This window comes from Onychostruthus taczanowskii, unplaced genomic scaffold, assembly GCF_017590055.1.
Source record: "Onychostruthus taczanowskii isolate IOZ18803 unplaced genomic scaffold, ASM1759005v1 scaffold56, whole genome shotgun sequence".
NCBI classification, from domain to species: domain Eukaryota; kingdom Metazoa; phylum Chordata; class Aves; order Passeriformes; family Passeridae; genus Onychostruthus; species Onychostruthus taczanowskii.
In genome coordinates, this window is record NW_024503235.1 from 4,017,881 (window position 1) to 4,042,810 (window position 24,930).

General features: G+C 41.0%; 1 protein-coding gene across 4 annotated transcripts; it reads right to left on the reverse strand.

Moving 5' to 3' along the window:
- Positions 1 to 435: 435 nt before the first annotated feature.
- Positions 436 to 21,055, reverse strand: HNRNPR (heterogeneous nuclear ribonucleoprotein R). Of its 4 annotated transcripts, none has more exons than XM_041417697.1 (11): positions 20,164 to 20,295; positions 14,036 to 14,204; positions 11,642 to 11,760; positions 11,136 to 11,243; positions 10,482 to 10,595; positions 8,188 to 8,364; positions 6,245 to 6,380; positions 4,967 to 5,172; positions 4,125 to 4,274; positions 1,930 to 2,051; positions 436 to 1,734 (listed from the first exon to the last, which is right to left on the reverse strand). In XM_041417697.1, the coding sequence occupies exons 1-11, from the start codon at positions 20,236 to 20,238 to the stop codon at positions 1,122 to 1,124; spliced, it is 1,989 nt and encodes a 662-aa protein (XP_041273631.1). In that variant the 5' UTR covers positions 20,239 to 20,295; the 3' UTR covers positions 436 to 1,121. The 4 variants fall into 4 exon arrangements, with proteins under 4 accessions (XP_041273631.1, XP_041273632.1, XP_041273634.1 ...); XM_041417698.1 differs by having other exon boundaries at positions 14,036 to 14,201; positions 20,164 to 20,288; XM_041417700.1 differs by lacking the exons at positions 14,036 to 14,204; positions 20,164 to 20,295 and adding an exon at positions 20,947 to 21,055.
- Positions 21,056 to 24,930: the final 3,875 nt, after the last annotated feature.

Here is a 24,930-nt window from a genome sequence, read left to right on the forward strand (position 1 = left end):
CACTCAATTATACAATAAGGCTGGATCCTACCAGAACAGCCTCCACAGGGACTCCAGAGAACATCACCAAAGGAACAAAATTAACACCATTGTAGGATCTGCTTCCTTCTCCACATTACATTAGAAGACTAGATTTAAATTAGATCTCTGTGAATGCTTCGATACAATTCAACACTTTTAAATAGGGAAAAAAAGTTTCAAAATTAGATGCTGATAAATTATTGAACAGCAATTAAACAGTGAGTGCCTTTTGGGCTGTCTGTAATTTCTCCTAGTTTTCAGTCTGATGTCCACAGTGCTACATGTTGGAAAGCACAGGAAATTTTGCACGAATTTGATCACTCACATAGGCAGTTATACTTTGAAAACAGTATTTTTCACAAGAATTACCAATGAAATAATGTTTTAGGACACAATTGAATTTGAAATAGGTAATGTTTTGAATAGATTTTTGAGTTTTATTGAAATCTTACATGAACAAGAAATTGGAAATACAATCACATCAAGGAACAAATTGCCACGGCTTTGACGTTTTAAGCCAAACAAATTTTGTAGGGCAGATTTTCAAAAAGGTGTGAAGTTATAACAATTTAAAAACACAGTTATCCTACTTCTAGGAATGCAAAACATACAATCATGTTATTTTCAATACAAGAAAACTTAATTTGTTGTAATTTCTTAAAACTACTAAGACAAAGCACTAGCTTTTACTTTTATGTACAGCATACTCCTATGTAGTCTATCCCAAATCCAAAAAAAAAAAAAAAAAAAAAAAAAAGAAGAAACTGTCCAAAACCAGAGGTTCTGCAAAATCATGATTGAACAGTGTGCCATTCCTGCTTTTAAACTGCTAAAGTGAAGCCTAAAATGATAAAAGCACTGAAACCCCATAAGGAGTTCAGGAATTCTGCAAGCCCAGTAATGTCCAAGTGCGTTTATGAAAAAAGAAAACTAAGAGACTCGAGTATATACACAATAGAGTGATTCTTCAGCCCAATACAAATGGCAGCCAATCGCTACTGAAGGATGAAACATTAAGCCAATTTTTTTTTTTTTTTTTGAAAGATGTAGAGCTATAGCCAATTCTATGTTTCCAATATTCTCAATCCCTCCTCACTTGTCTACTTCCACTGTTGCCCATAAGTATCCTGATAAAATTCCTGGTTGTCATTATTGTAACCATAGTTACCGGCATAGTCACCACCTTGCTGGAGCGGCTGCTGAGCGATGGGTTGGGAGCCCCAATTCTGCTGGTTGTTGGTCTGACGGCGCTTGGAATCGGGTTGGTTGTACCCATCTGCCTTTCTCTTGCCTCCTACGTTGCCCCCACGGTTGCCCCTGGCTCCACGAGCACCGCGTCCTCTCTGCTGCTGCGCAGGGCCCCCTCTCCCCCCCCTGGCTCCTCTCGGCGGTCCCATGGGTGCCCCCCTCTGTGAGTAGCCAGCTCTACCTCTTGGTGGTGGTGCTCCCCGCCCCCTAGGTGGTGGAGGGGCACCTCTCCCACCCCTTCCTCCTCCTCCTCTTCCTCTTATAGCATAGCCATCATCATAGCCGTAATAGGGATCTTCATAGCCACCACGGTAGTCATGATAGTCATAGCCATAGTAATCATCATAATAATCTTCATAGCCATAGTAATCTGGGGGATAGCCATATCCACCTCTTCCTCCACGGCCTCGGCCTCTAATAGGAGGTGGCATGCGAGGCGGAGGGTAGTAATAATAGTCTTCATACCTAGCAAGGAAAAGAAGCACAGAATTATTTATCTCCAAAAGCAACCCAAAACACAGTCTACATTTGCCCTTGTCGATTAACAATATGCAACACGGAGAAAAGTCAAGTCAAGGCATTGAGCTCCTCTAGACCAGCCCCTGTTTGACAGCACAACTCCACCCTGCAGCATTACCACGGTGCGAGGGTGACACTCACGCAGTGCTCCGGGAGGCCTGTCTGGCAGCCTGACGTTCTTTCCTTTTCTTATCCGGTGGCTTTGCTAATACTATTTCAATTTCTTCCCCTTCTATCTCTTTCCCATTCATTTCATTCATAGCCTGTACAAAAATTAAAAGAAAAATAACTAAAAATGTTTTTCCATTCAAAGGGAACTAAAACTTATTGCAAGAAACCAGACAGCTGGGCTGCTCCAGGCTGAGATGTGCCATGTGCTTTGCTTTTGTACTACATAAGCAGAATGTTACACATCACTTTTCCAAGTCCCACTTTATTCACCAGTTACAGGGAAGCAGTATATGTTTTAAATACAATTTTTATACCGTAAGATAAAAAAGAGGATTAAAACATATTAAGAATTATTTTTATGAAGTCAGACATAGCACCATCGGGTTTTATGTTCCTGTATCTTCTAGAAATCTTTCAGAAATAAACAAGTTCTCACTACTCACACTGACATAAACACTCACTCCATTTATAAGCCTAGTAGAACATGTGCACACAAGAGCAAGAATTGTTATGTTTGGAGTTCCCAGGTAGCTGAATGTGAGTTAAGTGACTGAGAAAATCAAGTAGTTCTGAAGACACATACTTGAGGAGAAAAAACCAAAGAAGATTACTGAAACTTGGTGATCTCACCAAGCAAGCCCTGAAACCTTCAGAAAATTAATGTGCAATTTTTTACTATTAAATGCACCCACAAAGAGAACTTAATACCTAATTAGGACGAGACATTCCAATTCCTCGCCTGGAGTTATCTGCTTTGCATTAAACTTTTCTGGGTACTAGTATTTGCATTAATGAAGACTTTGTGTCTGTACACCTCTATGCCTCAAAAGCATTAGAAACTGTGGCAATTTATTTCCACATTATTACTGATGAAAATCACTACATGCTAGAGTCAATGATCCAGTTCCATGCATTCCACACATAAACACCATAACTTCATTGAAAGCCAAAACACATCCATACACAAAAATATCTCAAAAGTTCATAAACCAATTTAGTGGCCATGAAGCAGTCACACGGGCCAGATGTGGTAGTTCCTAGCTTGAGATGAGCGTTAGTGATGCATTTGATCTGTCTTTTTCTCAGCTGCTACAAGTTTCCAGTTGCTGAAATCTAACAGAGCATTTAGCAGGTAATTGTACTGGGAAGAGGCTGGAAAGTGTTTACAGACATACTACAGAAAACCACATCCAGAAGAGTTGCTGACTTACCCCTTGTTTCAACAATTTCTTGTCCTCCCTCAGACATGGTCTAAACCTATCCAAACCAACCTCAACCTCGTTAAGTACAAGTGATATTCATCTTAAAGCCATAATCAGGAGTATTCTAAAACCTAATCTCTCATGTAGTAAAATCCTAAGCAATTAAATGGCTATAAAATCATTAATAAGATCGAGTACAGAGTCTTTGAACTGTCCATGTAGCCACATACACCACATGCAATATATCTGCTTCAAGACTCCCAAATGCAAAAAACACTTCCTACTCTACTTCTTCCCTCCATAAACCATGGATTTAAAAAACAGATGGGGTAATTTCTACAGAATTCAATATACTGAAGCACAGACAGCAGATATTAATGATGTTCTCAACAGCTCATGGACACAAAGGAAGAGAACACTGAAGCTCACAGTAATAATCCTCAATATTTAACAAGTCATTGAGAAGAAACCTCAGATGCATGCAGAGTAAAAACAGATAATGCTTAAGAGTCGCCAACACCATTCTCCTGGCCTTCACAAAGCATTTTTTAATTACCTCCCAATTTCTATTTGATACTTTTGTCACTCCAAAACTACAAACAGCCTTTAAACAGGGGTCTTTGAGAGACAACTGATACCTTCTGCCAAGTGTTTCCTCAGAAAAATTGTCTAGGTTTATCTTTTTTTTTCCTCTTCTCTAGACTCTCCTGCATTGCTCTACACCTCTTTTCCAGTCTACTTGTTAACTCGCTACAGTTTTGTCCTTTCAAGTTTCACATCCTCCTAGCTACTGAAATCATAGGAACAATATTATTAGCACTGACATTCTCACAAAGGAAACCTTATTAAACGGGCTCTGTGGTTTGTCTTACCGGGGTAGTTACTGTAAAGAAATTTCTTAAAACCATCAGTAAAAATTGAAGTGGTCTCACCAACTTAACTAGGAAAGAATAATTAACCTACCTTCACTGCTGCACCTCTGTCCTCAAAATGAACAAACGCATAATCCTTCAACTTCTTTACTCTTTCCAGCTTTCCAAATTCAGAAAAGGATTTCTCAAGAATTTCTTCTGTCACAGTAGTGGCCAAGTTTCTTACAAATAAAACTTTAACCTGGTGAAAAAATGAGAACAAAGCTGTAATCTTTACAAGTCAAACCTCAAAGGAAACTCCCAACTAGTAAGACATTATTCCCTTTTCTGTTACATTAACAAATTTGGGTTACTTTACTAATTCTGAATCTGTTTAAAAAAAAAAAAAATGCCTTGTAGTTAACTGTATGAAGTTTCTACAACTTCTCTCCTTCCACAGTTCCCCTCCACAACCAGAAGAATATCCAACTTTGATTTTCTGCTTCTGGGATGCCACAAATCCCAGCAAAATTTTATTAACAGACCTCAAGGACAGCAAGGAGTTACCCAAAAACACAGGGAATAAAACGCATGTCATTCCCCACACTGAACTTCACCTTTATCTCATTCTGGAAAATAGTTTTACACAATACCTACCGGGTATTGATTACAGCTAAAGCAGAAAATGCACAGCCTGATGTGTCAATCCAGCAGGATAACCCTGCACAGGACTAATTTAGATGTTAACAGCACTTAGTAACAGCACATTTCCAACATCTTCCAATGGCAACTCATCCACAGCACTCAGACAACACCATTGCACAGCTCAGTGTGAAAATGCCCTCTAATTGCTTTCTGCGCCTCAAAACTAGCCCTGCTCAGCTGGAACAAATCTTTGCCACTACAGCATAGTCCTCCCAAAGCACAAGAGCATCCAGTGAAGTGATTACTGACCTTTGCCATGACTTCTGGATCAGGTTCCTCTACTGGATCAGCCCATTCCACTGTAACAACATTTCCCCAGACTTTTACTTTCCCACTCATCAGGCGTCGGCGAGCTTGTGCTGCTGACTTGTGATCCTCATACTCCAAGAAGCAGAATCCACGATTCTTCTTTTTATCATCAGGTTGATGATACAAAATTACATCCACCAAACCCTCTGAAAAACATATCTTTAGTACTGAGCTTCAAAAGAAAAGTAAAAATCTAGAGTCTACCCTAAAATGCCTTCACTCATGTTTTGCAGTGAATTTGAATTTTACACCTGAAAGGGGTTGGGAGCACAAGAAAAGCAAAACAAATAGCTAATATTCAATTTACCCAGAAACATGTCACCTAGCAACTGAAATTCCACAGAATAGGCTGTGTAAAACACCAACCTCAGCAACTCACAAAGTCTAAGTTTTCTATACTTTTAAAATAATTCTTACAAGTTTGAAAGGCAGCCAGCACTAACATATGACCTCTCCCCTGCCTCCTGCAGAACCTAGAAGGAACATCTTCCACATCTCTCCAAAAAGAGGAGAGAGAACTAAATGAATATTCACCTTCTGTTTTCACCACTTCCCTGAAGTACTTATAAATAGAAATCCTAAAAAAGAAGCAGGAGGTTAAAGCTCTCCTACAGGAACAAGAGCAAGTGACTCAATCTCTTATCTAAGGCAGAAGCACCCTTTCAGTGATGAGCTGACTTCTCTTCTTCCTACTTGCTGCACATACTGGAGAATGCTGAAAAACTGGGACAAAAAATTAGTCTGTTATTAACTATTTCTCTAGTAATATTCCCTCTAAACCAATTCAGTACTCCCTCCTCCCCTTCACTACTCAGGAAGACATTTGCTTCAGGCTCCCCAAAAACGTCTCCATGTTGACAGCAGAACCTCCTGTAGATCCAGTAACAAATACAGAACCTTCAACAGAAAGTTAAAACAGGTAACAGAATTGGAACCTTTACTTTCTTCAGAGTTCATGTGTGCTGGTTTTTGAGTTCATTCGAGCTGTTTCTGTCTCTAATTGTAAAGTTACATCATCATTCATTTAACAATCACCAAAAACAGACACAAGTCCCTTTACACTCCACCTTAAGATATAGTACATATATAAAATTTCTGATTAAATTAAAGTGGGAATCCAACTTGAAAATAGTTTAACTGATACCTGAACACATCAGGCAAACAACTAGACCAACAAAACAGAGACTAAATGGTGTTCTGGGACTCATTAAGTCTTACCTGTGACTTTACCAAACTCCTCCAATATGTTTTCCTTAGTTTTGTTCTTTGGAATTGACCCAACAAATAACCTGTTGTTTGCCACGGAGATGCATACTCCAAGGTGCTTTCCAGGACGGATTTCATAGTTGTCACACTGAAAAAACAAAGCCATTGATTTGCTTTATACAATACTATGCATAAAAATATCCCCAAATCTTAAACTCAGGTATTTTTTTCACCATCTACTACTTTTATACATAGCATATTGAATTGGCATTGCAAGAGAATTCTTAGAACAGATGTTTTTGGGTCAGCATTCACTTGAAAGAACAGGGCCAAACTTAGGATTTCCACAGACTTCAGAAGTCTTGTTGAATGGAAAGCTACAAAAAAACTTGCTGTAACAGGAACAACATGGGACCATATACAAATTGCATTGCACGAATTTATTCACCTACTGTTTATCTCAGACTTGAAAGCTCTTTCTAGCAACTGGTTACTGCTTCCTCTGCTGTCAGTCAACTGCTGCTGCTGTTATCAGTAAGCAAATACATGGCATTAAAGATACTGGGAGTTCTTCCTCTTTCCTTGGATAGCACTGAACACTGAGAAGGTTTGCCAAGACAATCAACAGTCTAAATCGGTCTGTGACCTGGCTTCTACCCCATCCCAAACAGCAGGCATTTTTTTGAATTTCTCCATGATAGAATTAAAAAATTTTACTGTCAAGATTTAAAACATCTATTTAAAAAAATCTAGCCCACTGCTTCATGCCTGTACCCACAGCTAGGTTACTTTGAAAATAAAGACTCCCAATGGCCTTTAAAGGTACAAGAATTCAGCCTTAAAAAAAAAAAAAAAAATCAAGATAGACATAGTCTTTGTTTTAGTCAGGATTTTTGAGGTTGGATGAATCTAGCTGAGACATAAGCCCTAAAAATGACAGCAATACCTTCAGGAACCTTCTTGATATTCTAGAAAAATGTTAAGGTACCACAGACTACCAAACAATATCACTTCAAGGATGACAAAAGCATTTCAGAATTTTGCTTCACAGATTGAAGTGATTCCTAACAAAGTAAAACTTTTTGTTCTGGTGCTATGAACTTATTAACCTGAATCTGGTTTTCACATTGTATCTTATGCAAAGCCATTTTGCTTACAATCAATACCACTCCCACTGGTGCCTTGCTGACACAAGGAGAAGGCCCAAGTGGTTTTAACTGCTTTTAAGTTTCTTTTAAGTTTCTCCCTGCCCCCACCAGCTTAACTAAGGTTTTCAGACTTTACCCCTCTTCTTCATCCCTCATTCAGGATGAGCTGAATTCCACTAAGGCAACTGAGATCAGGCATTTCACCTGTTTTGGTTCAAAATATACACAGTATTTCACAGCCAAATTCAAAATCTTGGGAGATACACCCTAGTCTGCCTAATTCTACTTCTTCCTCTCAGGCAGAGGCAAGGCCCCAATCAGACTGCTGCTCTCTCTCTAACCTCCTACTGCTCTGTGTCTTTTCCCAATTTGTCTAGGTACATGCATGTCAGCTTCCAAGCATGACTGGAAAGAACCAGAAGGCCACTGGAAAAAACCAAAGTAACTAATTCAGAGACCTCCCCATGGCAGCAGCAGCTAAATAAGGCCTCTCCAATTAGCTCTTTACAATAGAAAGGGTGATGAAACTTAAAACACACTGAAACTCAAAAAATGTATCTTCTAGTTGGACTCAAGTAGGCTCCAAACAATCACATAAGTACTCTGATCAGCCACAGTAAGGTACAGCACATAACAGTCTTATAAGTTGTAATTATCTGTACTTACCAATGAAATCAGGAGGCAATTTTTAAGAAAGTAAAATTTTGAATCTGTCAATGGATGCTTTGAAGATTTCACTACTTAAGAAATTAGCAACATGTTTGCTTTTTACTTTGTCGTGACCTGTCTGGAAGAAAGTTAACTCACCAGTTTGACTGCTTCTTGTGCTGCATCTTTACTACAAAAGGTAATGAAAGCATAACCTCTGTTTTGACCAGAAAGAGGATCCATCATGAGACGCAGATCCCAAATTGGACCAGCTTTCTCAAAGAGTGGTACCAATTCATCTTCATAAAGGTCTCGGGGAATTTTACCAACAAAAACCTAAAAAAGAAGAGGACACTTGAAACAAAGCTTTTTCAGAAATACAAGCTTCTTTTTAACACTTGGAAATTCCTGGGAAAGGAAGAACAATGCAGATAAAACAGCAGAGCAGAAACACTGCAGTCACCAGTGCAGCCTTCACAGCAGCTGATGTTATTGTATGTCCCAAGTGTTTTAATCCACCTGCTATTTGTAGGAGATTTTAAACATAGCAAACCTGGGTTTGTTATTTATATTGAAGAGGCTGTGAATTTCCCCTGCTGAAGAGATAAATGGTTCTTACCTGGTTTTAATTTTGGCAGTTAAAAACTAAGACCTTACAGACTATCTAGTTGGGTATCATATGTTAAAGCAGGCCAAGCACTTCCTTGCTCTTGCAGTATTTTCAAATCACTCTGTAAATTACTCTTCCTTGGAAAGCTACAGAGATGGAAAAATAATTTAATAATAATAATAATTTCCTTTTAATTGTGTGATGCACTTTTTCCACTTTTAATATATACTGTAGTCTTGTTTCTCGTCTGCACTTGTTTCAGCTTCCACCAACCAAATGTTTCATATTTACTTAAGCAAACCTGTGAGTTCTTGTGGTTTTGTTCTGTACAATTAACTTGGGTTAAGTTTTGTTAAGGAGTTAATATCTTTAGCTGAGGTCTCCCTAGGAAGATCCCCCCAGTTGTTTAATCATCACAGCTCTCCTCCGAAATCTCAAAACCTCTTCCTTGTTAATACAAACAGAACATTCCAAACACCCATTAAGATAAAAATAAATTTATTTTAACTTCAAATATTTTTGTAGAAAAAAAAGCCACAAGTCAACATTTTCCTTCTCAGTAAGGCCTTGTCATAATTGTATCTCACAGTGAAGGCACAGCAGAATTTCAGAACTAAAGACACTCAGCATGCCCATAATAAGCACCAACATAACAAAGTCATGAGGAGAATACGACTAACTTGCAAAACATGGAACAAGGTAGAACTTCTAGATGCTTCATGTTACACAGATGTTCTTGAAATTCAGTTTCCAGACCAGTTCTTAAAAGCTTAGCCTCTCTCAGTTCAGAGTGAATGTAGACTGAACATTACTTATTGGGGAAAAAAGGAAGGAACTGATTCATCACACTAAGTGAAAGTTTAATGGCAGAGCCAAAAGGTTTTCCCCACCATGTCCCCAGAAAGCTTAAGGTAAGCTTAAGCTCTAGATAGATATTTACATTGTCATTATCATTATCATTTACATTAATCTGGAACACTTAATTCTAACTCATTTGCAGCTTTTAAAGACAAAAGCTCAATTAGCACAGAGCATACAAACCTAAGCAGAGCTTGAGAAGTTATACACATCAGTATTATCTTTCAGTGCAAGGACTCATTCTAATTATTTGCCACCACCACCACTAAATTAATTTTCCTTCATGGAATATGAACATTCCCTTCAGAAATCACCTTTACTGTGACACTTCTTGACAATAAACACAAGAGCTTCAGCATCTCAAAGAGTGGAAAACTTATCTATAAACTGAAAGACATTAAGGAGACTGATTGTTTTCTCAAATCTAGTCTGGTGGTTTATAGAAAAATCTCTGAAAGAACTCCTGTATCAGACATGCAGCAGTGTGACAGAGTATCTGAAGTATGTATTGAGCATGAGCATGTATTACAAAACAACCTGCTAGGGACTAAAACCTGGAAGAATAGCTAAGTGAAGAACTACACAGTTCAAGCATTTTCATAACCAAACCTAAGTTTGCTCACAGCTTGCTAGGAAGACACACAGGTTCAGTCACAACCTTAAATTTCCAAATAATTGCTTACAGACTAGACTTTGTCCTTTAGAAGGAAAAAAAACTTCAAGTCTTTGAAACTCTTCCAACTATCTTCTAACTTTAAAAAGAACAGGTTTTTAGTATATCCCATCTCTTTTTCCTCCACTTCAACCTATCTTCCTGTCTTTTGCAGACTACTGAGGAGTAAGAAAGACTGATTAAGACACACACAGAAGATTATTTCCTCTACAAGACATTAAACTTGCAATATGGTTTATTTTCAAGTATTTCCTATTTATGAGTTTGCATAAGTATACAAAGCAATTATCAGATTAGTCTGTTTATACCAACCTCTGTTCCAATGCCAGGCTGAACACCAGAATATACAGTATCTGGAGGAGGACCCCCATATTTCCTCTGTCCTGTAGTTACATCCAAAGTGTAACCAGTCCGCTCTAGCAAAGCCTGGGGGGAAAAAAAAAAAAAAAAGTCAGACTACTTACAGAAGAGAGGGCAGTGGGTTAAAATATACAGAACAAAAAAACATTCCAAGAGAAGCAATTCTTTGTCTGCTCCTTGCCACGCTTGATAAGGCAGATATGAAGAGATGGAAGCGACACAGCTGCTTTGTGCCTTTCAAAAGCTATCACAAACAGCAGCACTTGTTTTATATTACAAGGTCGCTGGGAAGAACTTGTTTGCCTTTTCCCTTATTTTCCATTTTATATGTAGCACCCCAAGAAGTGCAGAACACTGGACAACTGAGACAATTCTTAAACAGATATCAATGTTTTTATAGAGCTTAAATTTTGGCAACTGTGTGATCAGAAAGAGCTGCATTTCCAACAACCCTTCTCTAAAGAATCTCTATCATGCATGCACTTCTTTAAAGCCCAGTCTGAATATACTTATCCAGGTGGCACTGATGCTTTTTGAGTTCATATTCAGTCTATGTACAAGTAATATATCAGCTAGTACAGAATAACCAGCATCTCCAAGTGTTACCTTAATCTTTGCTTCATCTGGTCCCTTCGTTGATTCCTGTACTTTGCTGCCTTGTTTCTCTCTTTGCCTGTAGGTCTTCATAACTCCACATAAAAATGCACTTTTGTTCTGTAGATACAATTTACAAAATAATTCAATTGTGTGTATGACAAGCCCTGGGAATCCACTGAATCTTACACTCCATACCATGAAGTCACTACTTCAAGTCAATTAAATAAATCAAATGTCAAAAGAATCCTTCAGGAAAACACAATAATTAAAAAGTCATCAGATTCCAAAAAGCATTTTAGCTATTTTCTCAATTGCACGCATATTTTTGTTATCTGGGAGGTTTTGCTTTGTGCTCAAATACCTACACATTTAAGGCAATTTTGAACAGACTTGTTATTTGGGTTTGAAACATAATACAGCAACATCAGTGAATTTCCAAGTTACAGCTCTCCTGCCAGCGGTGCCAGAACACTACTGATACTTATGTGCTCACACTCCTGGGGCTCTCACCTTACCTGTACATGCGACAGGTCACTTTCTTTAAATTGCTGTAATACAGAGAGGGCTCCTTCTTCATTAAATTCCCTAAGAGCATCAATTGCTCTTTCATCAAGATCGACATAAGCTACCAAGCCTAAAAGTTAAAGATAAAGAAGTTACAGATTTCTATTGTATTTCATACAAACTAAGAACTATGCAATTTGCTTTTAAAGCCAAAAAGTTACATTCCATAGCAACAGAATTATACATTTAATTATATATTCCTACACAAGTATATGAAAGAATATGAGTACAATGAAAAAGTTAAATTAAAATGTATATACCTAAGCACTAACTGATGTGCAAGATTTTATCCCGTGTGTAACAGTTTTCCAGCATTCAGGAATGCAATCTGCTGCATATAAGCAGTATTACACACCAGGATCTGAAACAATGAACTCTGGCTCACTTTTAATGATTGAATTTTGTTTGTTTATCCCTCATTTTAAGTTTCATACTTCCTTCTCTTGAGTTGAGCTGTTTTAGAGTAAACTGACAGGTGAACATTACAAGTATCCTATTGTATGGGAAAAAGGAACTACCCAACTGAAGATCAAATACCTAGGAAGCTCTACCCCACAAAATAGTAGGAAGCAAAAATGATTTGTTCACTCTTTCCTCCAGCTTCAAAAATGCAGGAGTCAGTGGACTTCATGTGTATCTTAAACAGTGTTTGGGGCTTTTGAAACTTATTTTGTTGCTCTATGCAGTTCCAAGAGACAGAATTGAAAAATTTTGAGCCCTGCTATGTACCCAGAAAAGCTAATGTTAACTTTACAGGTACAGACTCCCCCAAGAAACACTGGACCAGTTCTGAAGCATTTATTTTTAAGGCTCTTTAAAGGTTTGGTTTTTTTCCTTTTGTAATGCACTTGCATCAGTTGTGGAGTCAGACATATAGACTGAGATTTACACTTTTAAAATCACACATCCAAATTTAGGATAAATACTAAAACTCCACACACTTTGCAACAGCTTGATCTCCAAAATACACAGATTATTTCACTGCTACTTGATTTGGAAAATGCACAGTAGTGCCAAGCCCAAGGACTACATTTCAGAAGTGATCCTGCATATTGGAAGGCACCTGTATCTTTCATAGAAGACTTCAGCAGATAAAAAAATCACTAAATTCAACCCCAAATTTGGGTCAAGTGTCTAAAGTAGTTTGCTTCACTGACAAACCCCTCCACAATGCAAACATCTTCAGTGGCATTAATGAAGTGTAAATAATGTTTTCAGGTTACTCATGCAGTGGAATTATACTTGGTAGTCAGGTTCTGGGCTAAAAAGCTTTTAAACTCCTTAAGAACTCCTCACAACACAACCTAACTGCAACACATGTTAGAGCCCCACGAGTTCCTCTGCCCAGGTATTTATGTACACCTTCTCTGAGACCATCAAGTGCACGTCATCATGACCCACAGGTGGAAAGTGCATCTCTCTAGCCAATAAAAGCTGGTAAAGGCTTGAAGAAAGCTCACTGTGAATGACTTCCAAAAGACATCACCCACATGAGCCAGTTTCACACTGAGGATTGATAAGGTATTGGTTTTGAACTGCCTTCACTTGATCAGGGTAATTTTAACTCTTTTCAACAAAAACTGTCATTTTGCCACCCAAGCATTCAAGATAAGCACATAGAGCAGTTCTACTGCTTCTTGTAAATCTGTTCACAGAACACACTCTAAAAAGGAAAAGAAAGCCTCTGTCTATAAGATAAAATAGGGTGGTTATAAAAACAAAATAGGAAAACCTCTGTATATGAAGAAACCTCTTTAGAAGTTGCAGAGACCACTTGCTACCAGCAAGGTATTACTCAAGTTGCTAGATAGCTTAGTCCTCAACTTGGTTAGTGTCAGGCTGAACATTTCAGTGTAATAACCAACATGGATTAAACTGTCCACTCAGAACTAGAGAGAACAAAAAATCCACAGGCAGACTCAATTCAAATGTAGTCCCAGGCAAGACAAGCTAGTTGCTTCCCTCACTAAGTCACCTATCCAGCCTTTGAGTGTTTTAGAATCACTGTGACAGTGACAGTAGAAACATAAAAGCAAAATGATGATTTGGACTGAAGAAAAAAAAAATGTACAGTTTAGTATGCGGAAACATACATCTTCATTTGTCATCTAAGAAACTAGTGCTCTGTGCCCTAAAGCAACTAAGATATCACATACAACTCCAAGGATGTGTCAAGTAATTAGTCAATGTCAAACCCAATTCGCCTTTAGGGATATCAAAGTAGCAAAACATTCAGAGCTACACAGATCAAAAACAATGAATTTTTAAATCTTAATCTATAAAAATTTGAAAATGGTATGCCCTCACTTTCATAACCAATCAGAAACAAGAAATGCATATTATACCTGTCTGAAATATTTCATCAAGTCTCTCTGCCACCTTCTGTGGGAGGCCTGCCTCTATCAGTGTCTTGTAGTGTTCTGTGTGAGTTACACTGGAAGTATCCATTGGTTCTTCCTCTTCTTTTAACTGTACCGCATTACCATTCACCTGATTAGCCATTTTATTATGCTGCTGGAAAAAATTCAGGAGCTATATTACAATAAGCCAGAAATAACTAGTTTGTAGGACAATGCATGATTTATCTAAACTAATTTGTATACATGCTGCAAAATCACCTGTATCAAGTTTTATTTAATACTTTTTGGATGCAGCTGGTCTAAGTTTCAAAAGAAAGTACAACCCTTAATACTGTGGAAAATGTACATGGAAGAATTTACATAACTTTTAAAAAATGTACTTCATGTACATAACAATGTCTAAACTCCATCTACTGATTGTCATTAGCTGGTTACCATAGCAGCTAGAATGTATGGGGACACGGCAGTAACATCCTTCAGCAAAGACTCAGAAGATCTAGCGCTATTTCCATTGCCCATTCCGCTACTTTTAAAACAATCGTTTAAAATGTAGTGAACACGTAACCCTGCAGGGTAGCTTAAGGTATAAAAATGTTAATACTTGGTTCTTGTTAATACTTTTTTCCACTTGCTTGGCTTGTGGCCATGTCTTCCTTCAAACCCAACATGCTGCACAAGACTAGCCACACGCTTTCTCACGACGCTGTCAGAGCTCAAGGACAGAAAGAGAAAAATTGCACTTTGATGGACATTGTCATTTGAAGCTGCAACGCAACAGTTTCCATGCTTTCAGTTTCCCTCAAACAGGAGCTGGACAAATCACAGCTACTATTTCAATAACATACACCTTATTGGTTTAAAAGGAAGGCATGACTGCAGCATCTTCATTTCTTTATATTAATAAAAGTACTTGCTTTCAGAATTAACAAACTGATTCCAAATACGTGCACTGAGAAATGCACAACTATCTTCTCAGACAATTCCAGTGGGCTTTGCCCAATTCATTAAAGACTGTTTCAATTTCCCAATTAGCCAGCCAGCTGATATTCAGTGCTTTCAAATAAAAAGGCTGACAAGAGACAATTCAACTACCCGGCGGAGAACATAAGGATGATCAGCTGTTAGGTTCAGAAATGAAACAAGCCTCAGGCTTTAAATGACAGGGCAGAAGTTGATGAGCAGCAGCGAAATGATAACCAGGTAGACAATGCAGCATGGCTGGAGCAATGCAATTAAGTACTGGAATACAGGTATGAAGATGATTCAAGAACAGTTTTTTTAAAAAATGCTGAGGCCTCAAGCTATTTACTAAGCTGCAAAACAAGTCTCCAAGCATAAGCACACCTCTAACAGTCCCCTGAACACCCAACCCTTCCAGACTACAGCTCATGGACTGTTTGGAAGATATCCTATGAAGATTTGCAAGCTAAAGCAAGGTAAGAAAAAAAAAAAACAAATCATTTTTCTTCAGACAGTATTGCTTTTACTAAAGCTGTCTTATCTTGAAGGGCAATTTTAGAGACATGTAAAGCAGCCTCACACTGTTTCTGTCAGATGCCACTTCTTTAAGCCATTAGTGTGGAAAAGAAAGGAAGTTTTCCATAGCTACATGGCATCTATATATACACACACATTCTGTTACTTGACAAAGAGAAATTACTTTCTAACCAAGTCAGTTTACTTAAAAGCAACTACAGCCTAACTACAGAAGGAAAAAAAAAAAGCTAACTAAAGCTACAACAATGCTTATCTATCCTCACAGATATTAACTATCAAAACACTAACGAACATCAATTTTCTGCAGGTTATGAACATCACAGAAGGCAAAACTCAGCTACAAGTCTGCTTGCAAGACAGCCTCGGGAAGGTCTCAAATTTGAAACAGTGCAGGGCAGAGATGGTTTAATTACACCAAAAATGAGTGGGGTACAGTACCATTCTCAACCCCTCTCCTCAAAAACTCACAAGCTGAGACACACAATAAAGATATAAAGAGGAGGGCATTTTTGTGTTCACCTTCCTACTGCCTTATAAAATCACTTAGTTACACATATACTGTCTTCTCTATACACAGAAAAAAACAAAAAAACCAAACTACAATGAACAGAGAGGCTACAGCAACACATAAATACAGAAAATTTACTTGAAGCACTTTCTGTGACCTGCTGAACTACAAGGGCTTATGGTGACATTCAAGGACAATTTTTTGATAACACATAGCAGCTTCCAAGTGTCACATACCCAAAAGTTTAACTTTTTTCAGTGTTGCCTATAAGTGAACAAAAGGTTGACAAGCTATGCTGTGCCCAGGTAGAAACAATTCCTCTGGAGTACAGTGATTCAAACTTCTGACAGGCAAGATTTGCAGCACAAAAAGATACCAGCCTTCACCACAAGCATGTACCAGTGGAGCAGTATCTAACCCCTAAGAATCAGATTACTGCACAGCACAACAGCTCAAAGGCTTTTTAAAGTAGGCTTTTAAGCAATTTAAATTAATACTCAGCTTTGTAATTTACTAGCTGTATTGTTTATTTTTGCTTAAGATTTAGTTCATAGAGAACTAAAGTCAAATGTAATGCACGTCCAGTTTGGGTTCAAATTTTAGCTATTTCCTGTTATAAAATCTTAATTTAAAAGGTTTTCCTAAAGAAGTACACTGTAGAAAATTCTGAAAACTTTGGATAGTTTCCCCTTTAAGCACTCGACAGATACCAGAATATTCAGGTACCAAGAGCATCCAGAAGACATGTATTTCTTTTCACAATGTAGCAATAGATCCTCTAATGGCTTGGCAAGCTTGGCCTGAAATCTGAGATTAAATTGATTTTTCTTCCACAACAACCACCAACAAGCAAAACTGCATCTCTTATAGCACTGAATCTTCCCTCTGAGTTCAGCAGATACGTGGGTGAAAGTCATGGCTGAAAAAGACTGTTTAGCTCTCCCTCTAGCTAACATCAGTTAGTTGTAGTTAACAAGAAAAATATTTTAAACTGAATTTTATCTAGTAAGTAAAACACGCAATGATGACTTGAACATTTTTATTCTGCTCTAGAAGATATTAAAAGCATGGTAAAGAGGAGTGTTATCTCTGTTTGCATGCGCAGTGTGCCCATGTGACTCAGCCCACGACAGACCAGCACCCGCATCCACTCAGTTTTTCATCTGCATTAAATATTCAGATATCTAGAGAAGAGGGAGACTGGCTGAATTGGAAAGACTTCAAGGGTGGATTATAAGTAAAGAATTATGGATATAAGTACATGTGGGATACGTGTTTGTTTTTAAAACATGCAGAAATGGATTAATTTAGAACAGTGTACACAAAGCCATGCTTACCAAATGAGCAGAAGTAACAAACACACATCGGGGACAATTTTACATAGCCAAGCACAATTCTCACTCGTGCCCAAGATGTTGCCTACCCTCCCACATCCTAACTGCATACGGGAGGGGTCTTGCTTCAAGTTTCACACTGTTGTTGCAAACAATGCCTTGCTGAAGACTGTAAATGCTTTATGATAAAAAGCGTGTTTATAGCTGTTCACTATCTTTCACCCAAAATTCCTGCATCTCAACAGTAATTTACAAAGTTACTAGCCCCTTTTTTAAGCTGTGGTATGACAAGTAGGAAGTTAAAACTACAAGTGCTTCCAGTGTTTCATAACTTATATGGCTCAATTAGTTATTTTTCTGGAAAATAAAGATTAACAGAGGTGTAGTCCTCACAGTGCATGGCATCTTGAAAAGAGGTACCTGATCACAGCCTTAATCTGACAATCACTGGATAAACAGCCATGATGTTACTATTCCCTTTATCTTATACCATGCCTCTAACAGAGGTTGCCACCTACAGACTATCTAAGTATAACTCCATCCAATTAATTATAAATTCAGATTAGTTAACTCAAAACATGCTTAGGAACAGCTTAATTGAGAAGGAACAGAAAATTTCTGGCAAAAGGACAATATCTAAAATGACCATAACAAGCTTCAGTGATTATACTCCAACACTGGTTTTGCTGCTGAAAACTTAGTTTCATGCAGGAATGGAACTTGCTTAGCTCAGGTGCACAGGAAGCCAAGTAATGCATACATAAAAACTCTACACCCAAGTCATTCCACTTGCTTATGCTGCTACTCCTAACCAATATATTATCTGTATCAAGCAGTTAAGTTAAATCATGTTAAAAATAACACTGAAGGAAGTTTGGGGGACATTTGTTTGGTTTTGTTTATTTTAATTGACCACAAGAAAACAAATGCAGTCCCTACAGTTATGCCTCACACTTCAAGAAGGTTCTTGTCAAGCAAGGCAGATAAACATACAAGTGGGGGAAAATAAGAATTCCGATTTAAAATCTGAACTGGGGTTTTATTAAAACCTCACTTGTTCAGAAACATGTACAAAAGGGCAGGGCCTTTATTCTGTACATGAAGGCATTACAGCCATTTCTTTTATACCTGAGCTTATTCAGTCACAGAAACACATTTTAACACCTTAATTATGATATGCTAGGTGTTTCTTGGTATGAATTACACAAAACCTTATTTTGAAGTAATCACAGCCTGAAGACCTTTACACAGTAGCCAGGACTTCTCACTACCTGTAAGCCAAAATGCAGCCAGCACCCTCACTTCTCCAGCTCAGCCTTGCTCACTCCACAGCCTCTTGGAAAAATCTGAGAACCTCCAGTATGATGCTAAGCAAGAGACCAGCACAGCCCAGAGAGAAACAAACTCTGCTTCAGTACCCACACAACTATGACTGGGAGATTACTTTAGCACAGCAGGATAGCAACGTGCCCATCAGTGCCATTAAAAAACACTGACTGCACCAAAAACTCCTGTATTTTGGTAACCTAAACCATAAAGTCTGCCCATGCTCGTTTCTCACTGCAGTTGGCTATTCATAGCTCATCTGCTTGTCTGAGTCGTACTAAACAACACTCCTGGTACTCCAGTTCCAAGCAACACTTCAACAGAAATGAGCTTTGTTCTAAAGAATTTATCCTCAAAGAATTTCGCAGATGTCTGTCTAACAAAGCAAGGGAGTATTGGGACTTTTGACTGAACTAGGAACTTGAGTGTCAGCAGGAGACTCGAGTATTATTTTAACAGTGTTCACCTAGACAGAAAAACTGAGAGATAAGGACATGTAATGCTTCTGGGAAATACAATTCCAAGGATGCAAAATTTTCAAGCAGACTCTGCTCGTTTGCAAATACTACACTTTGCATAGGTTACAAAAACCTTACACTGCGAGATGCAAAATTCTTTAATTACTTTTACAAGTAAAAAAAACAAAACCAAAAAACTCTGCTAAAGTGTAGTCTCAAAGGAACAAAAAACCAACCAATCAAAAAACCAAAGCACCAGCTTCATGAGCATGGATGTCCTTTGCAGCACAAGTGCCGGTGGGAGCCTTTAGAGCCATAAACACGGGAAAGGGAAGCCAACACACTGTTTCAAAAAGAGTAGTCCAGCACAGCTTATGTACTCAAGTAGCACGTTCAAATACCGACAGGTAACAAGGCTGCTCAGACCGAGTAAATAAAGTCTTATTTTTAAAGCATTTGCAACAACGATGCATTTAAGCAAAACTTTTCAAGATTTAGCAAAGGCTTTCGACAAAAGTTAATTTAAGAAAAACAAGGTCTTAACAACAAGACTTTGGATAGTTTCCCCGTTAAGCACTCGACAAGCGCTGTTCGCCCGGCGGAAGCAGGAGGCGCAAGCCGCGGGCGGGTGCAGCTGTCCCCGCCGGCTCCACCACATCGTGCGCTACCCGAGCTCTGAGGGCGCGCTGCGACAGCGGCGCATTTGCTGCTCAGAGCGCTCTGCTGCGCCCGCGGGCAGAGCGCACCGGGCACACCCGCAACAGCCGGGGCCGGCGCGGCTTTAGGAGCCCGGAGGGACCGAGCGGGGACCCGACCCGACCCGCAGCCCCGGGAGAGGCGCGTCCCGGCCGCCCGTCACATGCAACCCTGATCCGCACGGCTGGGCGGAGCGGGCCGGCCGCCCCCCCACCCCCACCCGCCGGGGCCACGCAGGAGGGCTCTGCGCGGCCGCGGAGCGCCCCTGCCCCGCGGGGCGGCCCCGGCACTCACCGGAGCGGGGCCGGCGCGGCGCAGCTCGGGCCCAAGCAGCGACGGCAAATGGCGCGCGCTCCTCCTTCTCCTCATGGACGGCGGCGCGACCCCGGCAGCACGCGGGGTTTCCCGGAACTGTTTCCAGGGACCGCTGCTTCGCCCACTCAGAAACCCGCGATGCCGATGGGCAGCCGGCGGAGCCAATGAGATGCGAGAGGCGGGACGCGCCATTCCTCCCGGCGGCCAATGAGAGGGAGGCGCAGTAACCAATCGCGGGGCGCCTTCCACCCGGCGCGCCGGTAGGGCCGGACTGGGGGCATTTAAAGGGGCAGCGCCTGCCGCGGCCCGAACAAAGGGAGCGCGCGGGGCCGCTGCGCTCGGCTCCGCCCCGCGCGCTGGGGCGGGGCCTGCGCTGAGGGGGCGACCTCGGGCCCGGAGCTGCCCCCGGGCCTGCTCCCCGCAGCCCTCCCAGGACCCCGGCCCGGAGCTGCCCCCGGCCCTGCTTCCCGCGGCGCGCCCGGGACCCCGGCCCGGAGCTGCCCCCGGGCCTGCTCCCCGCGGCGCGCCCGGGACCCCGGCCCGGAGCTGGCCCCGGCCTGCCCGTGAGGCCTCCCGCGTTCCCCGAGCCGTGGCTCGTGTGAGCCCCCGGAGCGGGTCTGGCCGCGTTTCCCTCCAGGCCCGAGGCAAGGAGGAGAAGCCATGCGGCTGCGGGAGCTGCGGGTCAGGCTCATCTCAGGACACTGGCGTGCGGGGCTGTGCAGCTGCTAATCTGTAATTAATCGGTGATTAAGTCTTACTTGCCTGCTCGCCAGATTTTCTTGATTAGGCTCTCGATGAGTGCAGGCTGGACACAATAAATAGATAAGTCAGGAAGGAATCGGCCTGTTGGCAGCGATGCTGTTGGGCTGGCTTCACGTGCTTGTCATGCTGTTGCATAACGTGGAAGTCAATGTGTGCTGGGTTGGCTCGGGCTGAGTCCCAGAGTGCTGTGTCAAACTAAACCCGGAGATCCTGCCTGTGTGTGTTCCTATGGTCATGTCAGCTGTGCATCTGGAGTCTGGTGAACAAAGGTAGCAGCTCATGTACTCTCAGAGAAGGTTCTCCCAGCACCTTCACCCCAGAATACTCTCCAGAAGATGGCATGTACCTGTGTGGTAAATCACGTGTGTGTGATCTCCCACCACTGGTAATGTGGAACTTGTGGGAAAAGTGGTGTGTGATGCTCAGTGTTTCCAAGCCAGAAGCTGAGGCAAGGTTGTGCAGATACTGGAGGTTTTCAGTCTGTCTTGCTGAACCAGTCTGGTGACAGACATGCTGCTTCTCGTGTAGAATTGGCACTGCCTCAGTGACTTCCCTCTTGAGATTTGGCATTAGAGCCGGCTCTTCAGTGCTGGGTGTTGGGTCTGCTGTGGTGTAGAGATGGAAGGAGGGGTAATCATTCATTGCCTTGTCCATCCCAGTTCATTGCAGTAGCTTTTCTGGGAGTTAAGAGTTATGGAGTTCTCACAATACAAATATTGAGAGGAATTGAGAGAGCTGAGCATCTTTAGTGGTGCTTAACAAATGTCCTGCAAAGCTCTTAATTTTTTTTTATAATATAGTATCCAGGAGTGAATTATGAAGTATCATGACATATGTCCTGTCAGCTGGCAACTGAACATGATGAGGCTAAGTGTGGTAGCAGCTCTCTGGTCACAGAGAGCACCAGACAACTTTCCCAGGCATCCTTCTGGGAAAGGCTGTGAGAGGATCAGAGAAAAGAATGAGAAACAATTCCTATCTTCACTTGCTGCACCTGGTATTGTGAATGTGTGGAATGTGTCATGGAGATTTGTTTACCAAAGGGTAAACTTCTTAATTAGCCAGTGGTGATGGTGTTTTAAGTAAAGGACTAATTAGGTCCACCTGTAGCAAACTAGGGTATAAAAGTATGGGTTTCTTGATGAAGATTAATTATCAGCCTTTGAAACACATGGAGTCTATGTGAATTATTACCCAGCTGGGGACCAGTTACCTGACAGCTAATGAGTAAAAAAAAAAAATAAATATATATATATATATATATATATAGGTATATATGTTTCTGCAGTGTAACAGGCATCCTTCTGGGAAAGGCTGTGAGAGGATCAGAGAAAAGAATGAGAAACAATTCCTATCTTCACTTGCTGCACCTGGTATTGTGAATGTGTGGAATGTGTCATGGAGATTTGTTTACCAAAGGGTAAACTTCTTAATTAGCCAGTGGTGATGGTGTTTTAAGTAAAGGACTAATTAGGTCCACCTGTAGCAAACTAGGGTATAAAAGTATGGGTTTCTTGATGAAGATTAATTATCAGCCTTTGAAACACATGGAGTCTATGTGAATTATTACCCAGCTGGGGACCAGTTACCTGACAGCTAATGAGTAAAAAAAAAAATATATATATATATATAGAGAGAGAGAGGTATATATGTTTCTGCAGTGTAATAAATTGAGGATAATTTCCAGAATATCTCTAGCAACTCCCACCCTCGGTTCTGTGTGCTTTGCACTGCTTTGTTCTTTGGTCTCATGTTACACACTACAGCCTCAGCCCAAAATGATCTGACACCTCTAGCCAGGAAAAAGCCATAGCCTGCAGGTATTTGGGTTAGTGCAGTGCCCAAGCAGTGCCTCAGATGAGGCCCTAGATGCTCTGAGATGATGAAATTTAAATTTTTGCTAGATTTCTCAAGTTTATTTTTCGCTAGAAAATCCCAGAATGAGCCTAGTACAGCTCTCTGTGATTGGAGCTGAGCAGGTGCCTGTGAGATCTGATTTAGTCCTGGGCCAAGACAAAACAAAAATCATCTTGGAACCAAGGAGAGGGTTAATCTCAGCTGCTGAGAGCTGGGAGGGCAGGACAGTCCCCCTGCCTCTGGCAAGGAGGCTGCCCTGCTCTGCTCCTTCAGCACCTGTGAAGGGACAGAGCAAAGGAAGTGAAGGGATCCAGCTTTTCCACAGCTCTGTATACTCTGCAACCTGTTGGTCTTTTTCTGTGTTCTGTGGCCAGAGGCTGCTGAGGTTCAGCGTGTTCCCATCAGTCTGTTGCTTCTCTTCTACACTGGGCTGAAATTCCTGCACGTTCCACATCAGCATCAAGATAACAGTGTTGAATCTGCTGTGATTTATAGGTGAGCTCTTAACTTATATATGGAATATGACATTTCCTGATGCTCTAGACTTCTTACCCTGACCAATCATTAGTGCAGCATGTTATGGATAACATGTTACAGATGTGCCCACCTCCAGTAAATATCTTGTTCTCTGGAGCCCTGCGTGCAGCTCTAATGTGTTTGCTAAATCCCAGGTTTTCAGGGGGGGTTTTAAAATCTTCAAGCTTTATTTATCAGTAAGGAACTTTCTGAGCACCCCCAGCGTTCCACCACCTCTACAGCAGGGAAATGCTCAGGAAAATTCCTGCCTGCAGAGGCCGTGCTACTGTTATTACCCTGTGCACATATGTTTATTTTGCCTCACACAGACAGTTTATTTGATTTTTAGGAAAACACACACATGTGTTTTGTCTTTCTCTTGCCTCTTTCCCTTTATCTGCTCTGGAGTGGGGAGGTTGAGAGTTACAAAAAGGCCCAAAGAGACCAGACTGGGCTACCTGGGTGCCTTGCACTAAAACCAGCTTGCTAAAGATCTTGGATCTCACTTTCTTTTCTTTTTTTCTCCACCCCTGAGCTAAGGATTCTTGGCAGTTTCCATCAAATTTGTGTAGGATGCAGCACAAACCGAGCAACTTGGGAAATAGATTCTGTTTGCTGCAGCAAAAATCACCAGCTCAGTTTTAGCTGAAAACAAATTGCACTTTTCCTGCTCCTGCAGTGGCCAAGCAGTGTTGGGCTGTGATCTTTAGAAGCACAGTACAGACAGAGGATCTGGTGTTAAGGAAGGATAAGCATCTCATTAAGACATAAAGGCTCCTCCAAAAAGTGAAACTTCTGTGCTGTAGGTGGCTATGGGAAGTCAGAGTGTTGTGAACAGAGTCAGTCCAACCCTGAAGAGCTAGCAAATAACCAAGATGCACCAGTTCTGGCAGAGAAGAGAGAAGAATCCCTTCCTTTGTGTACCCCTGTGCCTGTGGGACAAAGCAGGGGACAAGTCATGCCATCAGCCATTCCAGAGTGATTGAGGAAACCCAGAACAATTAGTCCCTTTATGACTTGTGATCTCAGTTCAGCACTATCCTTGCAGCCTTACCAGTTTCAAACATCAGTTTTGGTTTTGGTTGTTCTCAACCAGAATTGCCTGGAAGATGGCAGAAGTGTGTACCTTTCCAAAAAAACAACTAAGTCCTGTCTTCCAGGTTGCAGGGACTCAGGGGGAATCCTGGAAGGGTGTCTAGACATCTTGTGACTCTTTAACTCCCCAGCAATCACTCAGGTCCGAGGTATAATCTTGTTTTACTCCCCAGCATTCCTGCTCTGGAATCCTGCAGCAGTCTGTAGCTGGCATCTCTCCAGCTACAGGTCCACAGGTCCTGGAAGTGGTGAGTGAGCCCAAACTGCTTGCTGCAAATCATTCAAATGTTTGTGTAATTTGCTGGTGGCCACGAAAGCTCTGTGGTGTAGCAAGGTACTGACTTGTACACTGCAGCCCTGAGGGACTTCAGAGTTTTTAACACCTGTGTCTGTGGCACAGTAGATCACAAAGGTCCAAATCACTGCCTGCCCAGTCTCACAGCAAATCCCCTCCCTTCCAGCTGCTTGGGCAGAGGCTCTGTGGCTGAGCTTATATGGCATAGTGCACCAAAATGC

Excerpts from the sequence above, each read along its gene's own strand:
- HNRNPR (XM_041417697.1), bottom strand. The coding sequence starts at position 20,238 with ATGAGGAGAAGGAGGAGCGCGCGCCATTTGCCGTCGCTGCTTGGGCCC. Across the intron at positions 6,381-8,187 it reads CACAAGAAGCAGTCAAACTG|TGTGACAACTATGAAATCCG; the intron begins GTGAGTTAACTT and ends TTGTTTTTTCAG. Across the intron at positions 5,173-6,244 it reads GGAGTTTGGTAAAGTCACAG|AGGGTTTGGTGGATGTAATT; the intron begins GTAAGACTTAAT and ends TATGTTTTTCAG.